Source organism: Oncorhynchus mykiss, chromosome 5 (assembly GCF_057628025.1).
Source record: "Oncorhynchus mykiss isolate SJ-2025 chromosome 5, ASM5762802v1, whole genome shotgun sequence".
NCBI lineage: Eukaryota > Metazoa > Chordata > Actinopteri > Salmoniformes > Salmonidae > Oncorhynchus > Oncorhynchus mykiss.
Genome location: NC_143026.1, coordinates 93,897,321 through 93,910,534, shown reverse-complemented (window position 1 = coordinate 93,910,534; position 13,214 = coordinate 93,897,321). Strand labels below are relative to the sequence as shown.

At 45.5% G+C, this 13,214-nt stretch overlaps 1 protein-coding gene across 2 annotated transcripts in view; it reads right to left on the bottom strand.

Annotated features, from left to right (window-relative positions):
* Positions 1 to 13,214, bottom strand: part of LOC110524858 (solute carrier organic anion transporter family member 2A1) — a 54,331-nt gene that overhangs the window by 14,009 nt on the left and 27,108 nt on the right. For both annotated transcript variants that reach the window (XR_016496382.1, XM_036978934.2), the window contains exons 7-8: positions 9,359 to 9,431; positions 8,609 to 8,773 (exon numbers count right to left, since the gene is read on the bottom strand). Coding sequence is in view for 1 of the 2 variants with exons in the window: in XM_036978934.2 (XP_036834829.2) it covers positions 8,609 to 8,773; positions 9,359 to 9,431 (238 nt within the window). In the remaining variant the exon portion in view is untranslated. The remainder of the gene's footprint in view (positions 1 to 8,608; positions 8,774 to 9,358; positions 9,432 to 13,214) is intronic.

Here is a 13,214-nt window from a genome sequence, read left to right as displayed (position 1 = left end):
ACTTGTCTCTTTGTATCTGTATCGATCTCTACATACAGAACTACAAAGACAGAGATAGTCTGAAAGAGTGCATAGCGAGCTGATTTGTCTTCACTGAAAGACACGATCAACTTAATTGTCTCAGGCATACAAACGCTAGCCTGGTTGCCAGTCTATGATTAGCTATTACATTGTACAAGACACAGAGTACAAGGAGTGGAATGTTACAGAGACTGATACCGGCGGCAGGGTAGCCTAGTTAGAGCGTTGGACTAGTAACCGGAAGGTTGCAAGTTCAAATCCCCGAGTTGACAAGGTACAAAATCTGTCATTCTGCCCGTGAACAGGCAGTTAAACCACTGTTCCTAGGCCGTCATTGAAAATAAGAATTTGTTCTTAACTGACTTGTTTAGGTAAAAAAAAAAAAAAAAAAACACTGAATATACCCAGATCAGAGCTGAAAACGTGTGGCCAGACAGCATTTGCCTCAATACTTTTCAATCCGTTATGGTGCCGCCGTACCATTTTCCAAAAGCAGCAGCACCAAACGCGTTTACCAGACATTTATTAGTTCACGTCATAGAAAAAAAAAACATAGAAATAAAATTGCAATTGATAAGAAGGCAGCCGTCTCTTACTGAACAAGTTGACGTTTACGTACCTCCGCCAATTTCAGCCCCGTTGTTTTGGTCTAGTGAATACAACCTGGGATTTCACACGTTTCTTTTTGTCATTGGCCTACACACAATACCCCAGCAATTCAAAGTGTACAGTGCCTTGCTAAAGTTTTCATCCCCCTTGGCGTTTTTCAATGGATTTTTATTTGGATTTCATGTAATGGACATACACAAAATAGTCCCAGTTGGTGAAGTGAAATGTAAAAACAAACAAATAAAACCTGAAAAGTGGTGAGTGCATATGTACCCCCTTTGCTATGAAGCCCCTAAATAAGATCTGGTGCAACCAATTGCCTTCAGAAGTCACATAATTAGTTAAATAAAGTCCACCTGTGTGCTAAGTGTCACGTGATCTCAGTATATATACACCTGTTCTGAAAAGCCCCAGAGTTTCCAACACCACTAAGCAAGGGGCACCAGTAAGCAAGCGGCACCATGAAGACCAAGGATCTCTCCAAACAGGTCAGGGACAAAGTTGTGGGGAAGTACAGATCAGGGTTGGGTTATAAAAAAATATCAGAAACTTTGAACATCCCACGGAGCACCATTAAATCCATTTTTAAAAAATGGAAAGAATATGGCACCACAACAAACCTGTCAAGAGAGGGTCACCCACCAAAACTCACAGACCAGGCAAGGAGGGCATTAATCAGAGAGGCAACAACGAGACCAAAGATAACCCTGAAGGAGCTGCAAAGCTCCACAGCGGAGATTGGAGTATCTGTCCATAGGACCACTTTAAGCTGTACACTCCACAGAGCTGGGCTTTACGGAAGAGTGGACAGAAAAAAGCCATTGCTTAAAGAAAAAAACAAGAAAACACGTTTGGTGTTCACTAAATGGCATGTGGGAGACTCCCATAACATATGGAAGAAGGTACTCTGGTCAGATGAGACTAAAATGTAGCTTTTTGGCCATCAAGGAAAACACTATGTTTGGCGCAAACCCAACACCTCTCATCACCCCGAGAAAACCATCCCCACAGTGAAGCGTGGTGGTGACAGCATCATGCTGTTTTTCATCGGCAGGGACTGGGAAACTGGCCAGAATTGAAGGAATGATGGATGGCGCTAAATACAGGGATATTTTTTAGGGAAATCTGTTTCAGTCTTCCAGCAGGACAATGACCCTAAGCATACTGCTAAAGCAACACTCGAGTGGTTTAAGAGGAAACATTTAAATGACTTGGAATGGCCTAGTCAAAGCCCAGACCTCAATCCAATTGAGAATCTGTGGTATGCCTTAAAGATTGCTGTACACCAGCAGGAACCCATCCAACTTGAAGGAGCTGGAACAGTTTTGCCTTGAAGAATGGGCAAAAATCCCAATGACTAGATGTGCCAAGCTTATAGAGACATACCCCAAGAGACTTGCAGCTGTAATTGCTGCAAAAGCAGTCTCTAGAAAGTATTGACTTGGGGGGGGGGGGGGAATATTTATGCACGCTCAAGCTTTCTGTTTTCTTGTCTTATTTCTTGTTTGTTTCACAATTGTTTCAATCTTCAAAGTGGTAGGTATGTTATGTAAATCAAATTATACAACCCCCCCCAAAAAAATATTTTATAATTACAGTTTTTAAGGCAACAAAATAGGAAAAATGCCAAGGGGGTGAATACTTTCGCAAGCCATGGTAATCATGTTTTCAAAATTAAAATTAAAAGCTGAAACGTCTTGAGTCAATAAGTATTCATCCCCTTTGTTATGGCAATCCTAAATCATTTCAGGAGTAAAAATGGACTCACTCAATAACAGTGTTAAACATGATTTTTTTTTGAACGACTACCTCATCTCTGCACACATACAATTATCTGTAAATCTCCCTCAGTCGAGCAGTAACTTTCAAACACAGCTGTGACTCAACAAAATGTGGAATACGTCATGGGGTATGAATACTTTCTGAAGGCACTGTATGTGTTAATAAAAGCGGGCACATCGTGCACCACTCCCTAGCATTCTTCTTGCCAATGTCCAGTCTCTTGACAACAAGGTTGATGAAATCCGAGCAAGGGTAGCATTCCAGAGGGACATCAGAGACTGTAACGTTCTTTGCTTCACGGAAACGTGGCTCACTGGAGAGACTCTATCCGAAGCGGTGCAGCCAACGGGTTTCTCCACACATCGCGCAGACAGAAACAAACAACTTTCTGGTAAGAAGAGGGGCGGGGGCGTATGCCTTATGACTAACGTGACATGGTGTGATGAAAGAAACATACAGGAACTCAAATCCTTCTGTTCACCTGATTTAGAATTCCTCACAATCAAATGTAGACCGCATTATCTACCAAGAGAATTCTCTTCGATTATAATCACAGCCGTATACATCCCCCCCCCCAAGCAGACACATCGATGGCTCTGAACGAACTTTATTTAACTCTTTGCAAACTGGAAACCATTCATCCGGAGGCTGCATTCATTGTAGCTGGGGATTTTAACAAGGCTAATCTGAAAACAAGACTCCCTAAATTTTATCAGCATATCGATTGCGCAACCAGGGGTGGAAAGACCTTGGATCATTGTTACTCTAACTTCCGCGACGCATATAAGGCCCTGCCCCGCCCCCCTTTCGGAAAAGCTGACCACGACTCCATTTTGTTGATCCCTGCCTACAGACAGAAACTAAAACAAGAGGCTCCCACGCTGAGGTCTGTCCAACGCTGGTCCGACCAAGCTGACTCCACACTCCAAGACTGCTTCCACCACGTGGACTGGGACATGTTTCGTATTGCGTCAGACAACAACATTGACGAATACGCTGATTCGGTGTGTGAGTTCATTAGAACGTGCGTTGAAGATGTCGTTCCCATAGCAACGATTAAAACATTCCCTAACCAGAAACCGTGGATTGATGGCAGCATTCGCGTGAAACTGAAAGCGCGAACCACTGCTTTTAATCAGGGGAAGGTGTCTGGTAACATGACCGAATACAAACAGTGCAGCTATTCCCTCCGCAAGGCTATCAAACAAGCTAAGCGTCAGTACAGAGACAAAGTAGAATCTCAATTCAACGGCTCAGACACAAGAGGCATGTGGCAGGGTCTACAGTCAATCACGGACTACAGGAAGAAATCCAGCCCAGTCACGGACCAGGATGTCCTGCTCCCAGGCAGACTAAACAACTTTTTTGCCCGCTTTGAGGACAATACAGTGCCACTGACACGGCCGGCAACGAAAACATGCGGTCTCTCCTTCACTGCAGCCGAGGTGAGTAAGACATTTAAACGTGTTAACCCTCGCAAGGCTGCAGGCCCAGACGGCATCCCCAGCCGCGCCCTCAGAGCATGCGCAGACCAGCTGGCCGGTGTGTTTACGGACATATTCAATCAATCCCTATACCAGTCTGCTGTTCCCACATGCTTCAAGAGGGCCACCATTGTTCCTGTTCCCAAGAAAGCTAAGGTAACTGAGCTAAACGACTACCGCCCCGTAGCACTCACTTCCGTCATCATGAAGTGCTTTGAGAGACTAGTCAAGGACCATATCACCTCCACCCTACCTGACACCCTAGACCCACTCCAATTTGCTTACCGCCCAAATAGGTCCACAGACGATGCAATCTCAACCACACTGCACACCGCCCTAACCCATCTGGACAAGAGGAATACCTATGTGAGAATGCTGTTCATTGACTACAGCTCGGCATTCAACACCATAGTACCCTCCAAGCTCGTCATCAAGCTCGAGACCCTGGGTCTCGACCCCGCCCTGTGCAACTGGGTACTGGACTTCCTGACGGGCCGCCCCCAGGTGGTGAGGGTAGGCAACAACATCTCCTCCCCGCTGATCCTCAACACTGGGGCCCCACAAGGGTGCGTTCTGAGCCCTCTCCTGTACTCCCTGTTCACCCACGACTGCGTGGCCACACACGCCTCCAACTCAATCATCAAGTTTGCGGACGACACAACAGTGGTAGGCTTGATTACCAACAACGACGAGACGGCCTACAGGGAGGAGGTGAGGGCCCTCGGAGTGTGGTGTCAGGAAAATAACCTCACACTCAACGTCAACAAAACTAAGGAGATGATTGTGGACTTCAGGAAACAGCAGAGGGAACACCCCCCTATCCACATCGATGGAACAGTAGTGGAGAGGGTAGCAAGTTTTAAGTTCCTCGGCATACACATCACAGACAAACTGAATTGGTCCACTCACACAGACAGCATTGTGAAGAAGGCGCAGCAGCGCCTCTTCAACCTCAGGAGGCTGAAGAAATTTGGCTTGTCACCAAAAGCACTCACAAACTTCTACAGATGCACAATCGAGAGCATCCTGGCGGGCTGTATCACCGCCTGGTACGGCAACTGCTCCGCCCTCAACCGTAAGGCTCTCCAGAGGGTGGTGAGGTCTGCACAACGCATCACCGGGGGCAAACTACCTGCCCTCCAGGACACCTACACCACCCGATGTCACAGGAAGGCCATAAAGATCATCAAGGACATCAACCACCCGAGCCACTGCCTGTTCACCCCGCTATCATCCAGAAGGCGAGGTCAGTACAGGTGCATCAAAGCTGGGACCGAGAGACTGAAAAACAGCTTCTATCTCAAGGCCATCAGACTGTTAAACAGCCACCACTAACATTGAGTGGCTGCTGTCAACACACTGACACTGACTCAACTCCAGCCACTTTAATAATGGGAATTGATGGGAAATGATGTAAATATATCACTAGCCACTTTAAACAATGCTACCTTATATAATGTTACTTACCCTACATTATTCATCTCATATGCATACGTATATACTGTACTCTATATCATCGACTGTATCCTTATGTAATACATGTATCACTAGCCACTTTAAACTATGCCACTTTGTTTACATACTCATCTCATTTGTACATACTGTACTCGATACCATCTACTGTATCTTGCCTATGCTGCTCTGTACCATCACTCATTCATATATCCTTATGTACATATTCTTTATCCCCTTACACTGTGTACAAGACAGTAGTTTTGGAATTGTTAGTTAGATTACTTGTTGGTTATTACTGCATTGTCGGAACTAGAAGCACAAGCATTTCGCTACACTCGCATTAACATCTGCTAACCATGTGTATGTGACAAATAAAATTTGATTTGATTTGATTTGATTTGAAAAGCAGTTTAGCCGTCCTCTAAAACTAACTAGATTGATCCAATCTACAGCTAGCTCACAAAACTACTAACGTTAGCTTTAGTAGCGTAGCTAGATAGCTAGCTGGCTAACATTAGCTGACCAGATTGATGCAATCATGTAGCCAGCAGCTAACGTTAATAACGTAGACTCAACTGAATAAATGTGTTTGGCACAGGATAAAGAGTATGAAATGATCTGTTGCTTCTACCGAAGGCATACTGTTCCTGGAAAGGTTAGTCAGTCAGTTTGTTAGTCCGGTAATGTTGGCATATTATTTCCACTGCTGGTGATTATTCACAAATGTTTGTGGTGCAAAAGTACAGATTCTACAACTTCCGTCACAGAGCGGTCTACACAGATACTGTGAACACGTGGTAGTTTGAAGGGTTTGATCCACCTTAGGCCAGGAGTGTTTTCCAATTCACACCCCAAAGCCATATAGTCATAGGACAGATGAAAAGGGAAGCTATATATATATATGTATATAATAAGAATATGTTGTAATAATAATATACCTGAACAGGTCATGAGATCAGGAAAAACTCCAGGCCCCAAAAAAGACAATAATGAATTTTTACACACCACTTTTGAACCTGTGGTGCCTGTGGTAACTGTGGTGCCTGTGGTAACTGTCGTGCCTGTGGTGCAACCTCTGTCCCAGACTATACTGCTGATCCCACAGTAAATACACATAGATGAATGCTGAGACAGGACTAGACACCAGATATAATACGGTCAAAGCTCACTCTCTACCAGCATCCTTAGATAGCCTTTCAACACCACAACAGTCGTCATTCATCCACAACTACAGTACGTTAAACTCTTTGACGTAAACCATTATCATAACAAGCCCAAGTGAAGAACAGAGATCTGTGTCTTCATCTCCATGCCAACTGTAACCCATGCCAACTGTAACCCATGCCAACTATCAATACCAGCCGTAGAGTAGGGTAAAGAGCGAGTAGGATCAGATTCACCATACTTAATCTGTTTCACATAGTGGATCAATAAGGAAACACATACATCATTGATCTATGGGGCGGCACGTAGCCTAGTGGTTAGAGCGCTGGGGCGGCAGGAAGCCTAGTGGTTAGAGCGTTGGGGCGGCAGGTAGCCTAGTGGTTAGAGCGTTGGGGCGGCAGGAAGCCTAGTGGTTAGAGCGTTGGGGCGGCAGGAAGCCTAGTGGTTAGAGCGTTGGGACGGCAGGAAGTCTAGTGGTTAGAGCGTTGGGGCGGCAGAAAGCCTAGTGGTTAGAGCGTTGGGGCGGCAGGAAGCCTAGTGGTTAGAGCGTTGGGGCTGCTGGAAGCCTAGTGGTTAGAGCGTTGGGGCGGCAGGAAGCCTAGTGGTTAGAGCGTTGGGGCTGCAGGAAGCCTAGTGGGTAGAGCGTTGGGGCGGCAGGAAGCCTAGTGGTTAGAGCGTTGGGGCGGCAGGAAGCCTAGTGGTTAGAGCGTTGGCAGTTAACACACTGTTCCCCGGGCGCCGAAGATGTGGATGTCGATTAAGGCAACATCCCCCCCCCCCCCCACCCTCTCTGACTCAGAGGACTTGGGATAAATGTTGTACCCCCATTTCATCTGTTCCACAAAGATGTGGTGAAGGGGTTTGATTGAACGCAGACCGTTCCATTGCTCAGATTGGAGCACATTCAACAAATCTGATTTAACAAAGTGGATATTTGTAAAAATCCGTCATGATTTATGTGTTGTAACAGACCCACCATGTGGTTACTGGAGTCTTGTATTGGATATATTTGTCTGTTTTTTTGCTGTTTTACAATTAGAAGTTGTTTATTTTTCATGTCTAGAAGAACTGACTGCTAAATGTTAACTGATTAGCATAGCTAGCATACACAAAATCAGAAGAGGAGGTAGTCAGTCTTTTTTAAATATATTTTTATTTAACTGCAATGCAGTTGATTGGTGACAATGACATGTGTTGGGGTTGACATCCATCCATACATTATACTCCGATTTTTACCTCAAAATAGTGTGAATCAAACGTATAAAAAAATGGCCTAAAATGTAGATTAATTTAGCTGGGAAGAAATGAGGAGATTCAAGATGTTTCCCCCACATTGTTTTGGTACATAGTGTGTGTGTGTGTGTGTGTGTGTGTGTGTGTGTGTGTGTGTGTGTGTGTGTGTGTGTGTGTGTGTGTGTGTGTGTGTGTGTGTGTGTGTGTGTGTGTGTGTACGCAGGCCTGCGTAGGACAAAGCAGCTAACGAGGCACTGCTCTGTCAGCTGTCGTAGGCAGCCTTGCTGTCTGGAGAAGAGGGGTCCTTTTATGTTTCCATATATCCATGTGTGAATTCTTCTCAACAGTAATGTGACTTTGTGGATTCAAATAAAGTATTTAAAATGTGTGTCTCTCTGTTTGTCTGTGTGGTGAGTATTTTGTGCTCCCGAGTGGCGCAGTGGTCTAAACGCACTGCAAGAGGTGTCACTACAGTCCCTGGAACTGACCTATGAGGAGACAGTGGTACTGTACTGACCTATGAGGAGGCAGTGGAACTGTATTGACCTATGAGGAGGCAGTGGTACTGTACTGACCTATGAGGAGGCAGTGGAACTGTACTGACCTATGAGGAAGCAGTGGTACTGTACTGACCTATGAGCAGGCAGTAGAACTGACCTATGAGGAGGCAGTGGTACTGTACTGACCTATGAGGAGGCAGTGGAACTGTACTGACCTATGAGGAGGCAGTGGAACTGTACTGACCTATGAGCAGACAGTGGTACTGTACTGACCTATGAGCAGGCAGTTGTACTGTACTGACCTATGAGCAGACAGTGGTACTGTACTGACCTATGAGCAGACATTTGTACTGTACTGACCTATGAGCAGGTTGCTGTAAGCGGTGGTCGTACTGTACTGTCTCTCCAGGAACTTGGTGAGGAAGGTGGCGAGGCCAGCGATGACTGAAGAGAAACAGCACTGAGACAGAACCAACAGCAGGAACAGGGGACTGAGGAGGAGACGGACAAACAGCCTGGGGAACACTGGGGTGAGAGGAACAGAAGAGGACAGACAGACACATAAACACACACACAGACGTACACAAATAAATTAGTCAGTTCACTAAGAAATACTGTAGCTACCAGGCAGATTCTCTGTGAACTTCTATAAAACACACAATACAAGTGTAAAATTCAAGTGTGAAACAAGTTTCTCAAAACAATGGTCAGAGGGACCGGTACAAACAACAGTGACTACATCTCCTAGCGATGGAAAGGTTGAGCTGTGTTGTTGTAATCATGCCTGTCAGCAATATTTACAAATGTGTTAGTCGATCAGCCAATGGCTGGTGTGTGTGTGTGTGTGTGTGTGTGTGTGTGTGTGTGTGTGTGTGTGTGTGTGTGTGTGTGTGTGTGTGTGAGTGTGTGTGTGTTTTTTGTGTGTGTGTGTGTGTGTGTGTGTGTGTGTGTGTGTGTGTGTGTGTGTGTGTGTGTGAGTGTGTGTGTGTGTGTGTGTGTGTGTGTGTGTGTGTGTGTGAGTGTGTGTGTGTGTGTGTGTGTGTGTGTGTGTGTGTGTGTGTGTGTGTGTGTGTGTGTGTGTGTGTGTGTGTGTGTGTGTAGAGGACTTACTCTTCAGGAAATCAAGCATTGAGAAGTCTGGCCTTTTGGAGTCTTCAGTCTGAATGGCAGCTTCAGTTCCACTCTGCAAGGAAATAATACATTCAGGTTTAAGTATGGCAGAAACAACGCATGCATAATTTGAGCTTTTATTTTGGAAAACAAATAGTTTCAGAGGGGTGACGAAAGCAAAAGAGAAGCAGTTTTTATTTCATTATTCAAAATGTTTTATAGAGAGACAGAGAGACAGAGAGAGAGAGAGAGAGAGAGAGAGTCTTGATATATACGAGTACACCCCCTGGACAGGACACTACAGTCGTGGCCAAAGTTTTGAGAAGGACACACATTAATTTCCACAAAGTTTGCTACTCCAGTGTCTTTAGATATTTTTGTCAGATGTTACTATGGAATACTGAAGTATAATTACAAGCAATTCATAAGTGTCAAAGGCTTTTATTGACAATTACATGAAGTTGATGCAAAGAGTCAATATTTGCAGTGTTGACCCTTCTTTTTCAAGACCTCTGCAATCCGCCCTGGCATTCTGTCAATTAACTTCTGGGCCACATCCTGACTGATGGCAGCCCATTCTTGCATAATCAATACTTGGAGTTTGTCAGAATTTGTGGGTTTTTGTTTGTCCACCCGCCTCTTGAGGATTGACCACAAGTTCTCAATGGGATTAAGGTCTGGGGAGTTTCCTGGCCAAGGACCCAAAATATCAATGTTTTATTCCCCGAGCCACTTAGTTATCACTTTTGCCTTATGGCAAGGTGCTCCATCATGCTGGAAAAGGCATTGTTCGTCACCAAACTGTTCCTGGATGGTTGGAAGAAGTTGCTCTTGGAGGATGTGTTGGTACCATTCTTTATTCATGGCTGTGTTCTTAGTCAAAATTGTGAGTGAGCCCACTCCCTTGGCTGAGAAGCAACCCCACACATGAATGGTCTCAGGATGCTTTACTGTTGGCATGACACAGGACTGATGGTAGCGCTCACCTTGTCTTCTCCGGACAAGCTTTATTCCGGATGGCCCAAACAATCGGAAAGGGGATTCATCAGAGAAAATGACTACCCAGGTCCTCAGCAGTCCAATCCCAGTACCTTTTGCAGAATATCAGTCTGTCCCTGATGTTTTTCCTGGAGAGAAGTGACTTCTTTGCTGCCCTTCTTGACACCAGGCCATCCTCCAAAAGTCTTCACCTCACTGTGCGTGCAGATGCACTCACACCTGCCTGCTGCCATTCCTGAGCAATCCCACAGCTGAATCAACTTTAGGAGACGGTCCTGGCGCTTGCTGGACTTTCTTGGGCACCCTGAAGCCTTCTTCACAACAATTGAACCGCTCTCCTTGAAGTTATTGATGATCTGATAAATGTTTGATTTAGGTGCAATCTTACTGGCAGCAATATTCTTGCCTGTGAAGCCCTTTTTGTGCAAAGCAATGATGACGGCATGTGTTTCCTTGCAGGTAACCATGGTTGACAGAGGAAGAACAATGATTCCAAGCACCACCCTCCTTTTGAAGCTTCCAGTCTGTTATTCGAACTCAATCAGCATGACAGAGTGATCTCCAGCCTTGTCCTCGTCAACACTCACACCTGTGTTAACGTGAGAATCACTGACATGATGTCAGCTGGTCCTTTTGTGGCAGGGCTGAAATGCAGTGGAAATGTTTTTGGGGGGGATTCAGTTCATTGTCATGGAAAAGAGGGACTTTGCAATTCATGTGATCACTCTTCATAACATTCTGGAGTATATGCAAATTGCCTTCAAACAACCTGAGGCAGCAGACTTTGTGAAAATTAATATTTGTGTCATTCTCAAAACTTTTGGCCAAGACTGTAGTCTATCTCCTGTTCCTGTAAAGAAACAGCTTGATGCAGCAGGACACCCCCTGGACAGGACATTAGTCTATCTTCTGTTTCTGTAGTGAGGCAGCTTGATGTACCAGGACACCCCCTGGACAGGACACTAGTCTATCTCCTGTTTCTGTAGTGAGGCAGCTTGATGTACCAGGACACCCCCTGGACAGGACACTAGTCTATCTCCTGTTTCTGTAGTGAGACAGCTTGATATACCAGGACACCCCCTGGACAGGACACTAGTCTATCTCCTGTTTCTGTAGTGAGGCAGCTTGATGTACCAGGACACCCCCTGGACAGGACACTAGTCTTTCTCCTGTTTCTGTAGTGAGACAGCTTGATATACCAGGACACCCCCTGGACAGGACACTAGTCTATCTCCTGTTTCTGTAGTGAGACAGCTTGATATACCAGGACACCCCCTGGACAGGACACTAGTCTATCTCCTGTTTCTGTAGTGAGACAGCTTGATATACCAGTACACCCCCTGGACAGGACACTAGTCTATCTCCTGTTTCTGTAGTGAGGCAGCTTGATGTCCCAGTACACCCCCTGGACAGGACACTAGTCTATCTCCTGTTTCTGATGTACCAGGACACCCCCTGGACAGGACACTAGTCTATCTCCTGTTTCTGTAGTGAGACAGCTTGATGTACCAGTACACCCCCTGGACAGGACACTAGTCTATCTCCTGATACTGTAGTGAGGCAGCTTGATGTCCCAGTACACCCCCTGGACAGGACACTAGTCTATATCCTGTTTCTGTAGTGAGACAGCTTGATGTACCAGTACACCCCCTGGACAGGACACTAGTCTATCTCCTGTTTCTGTAGTGAGACAGCTTGATGTACCAGTACACCCCCAGGACAGGACATTAGTATATCTCCTGTTTCTGTAGTGAGGCAGCTTGATGTACAGTACACCCACTGGACAGGACACTAGTCTATCTCCTGTTTCTGTAGTGAGGCAGCTTGATGTACAGTACACCCCCTGGACAGGACACTAGTCTATCTCCTGTTTCTGATGTACCAGGACACCCCCTGGACAGGACACTAGTCTATCTCCTGTTTCTGTAGTGAGACAGCTTGATGTACCAGGACACCCCTGGACAGGACACTAGTCTATCTCCTGTTTCTGATGTACCAGTACACCCCCTGGACAGAACACTAGTCTAGGCCCTGCTTTGTGTTACAGGTCTACAGTAACACTCATTTGCACTACTGGCTCCACACCAGAAGAGGTCAGTAATAACCTGAGAATAATTTACCCAGAAAATATTTCCTTTTAAACTGTAGGTATTTCAAGTCATTCAATATAATGACACACGACGATAGATATTATTATTAGCGTCTGGGCCCTGGTCTTACAACCTGAGGAAGATAGTATTGTGAGAAGGGGAATTATTAAGTAAACTAGCATAGCAATGCTCATTGGTTTGGGGAATGTTTTTTGATTCTCAAGGGAATTTTAGTAACACCTTATGTGACACGTACCAACATACAGACTTTATGAAACATTCATAAGCAAATTCTAAGCATTTATGGCTGCATCCCAAACGCATCCCCTGGTCAAAGGTCGTTCACTATGTAGGGAATAGGACCCCTGGTCAAAGGTTGTTCACTATGTAGGGAATAGGACCCCTGGTGAAAGGTCGTTCACTATGTAGGGAATAGGACCCCTGGTCAAAGGTCGTTCACTATGTAGGGAATAGGACCCCTGGTCAAAGGTCGTTCACTATGTAGGGAATAGGACCCCTGGTCAAAGGTCGTTCACTATGTAGGGAATAGGACCCCTGGTCGAAGGTCGTTCACTATGTAGGGAATAGGGTCCTGGTCAAAGGTCGTTCACTATGTAGGGAATAGGACCCCTGGTCAAAGGTCGTTCACTATGTAGGGAATAGGGTCCTGGTCAAAGGTCGTTCACTATGTAGGGAATAGGACCCCTGGTCGAAGGTCGTTCACTATGTAGGGAATAGGGTCCTGGTCAAAGGTCGTTCACTATGTA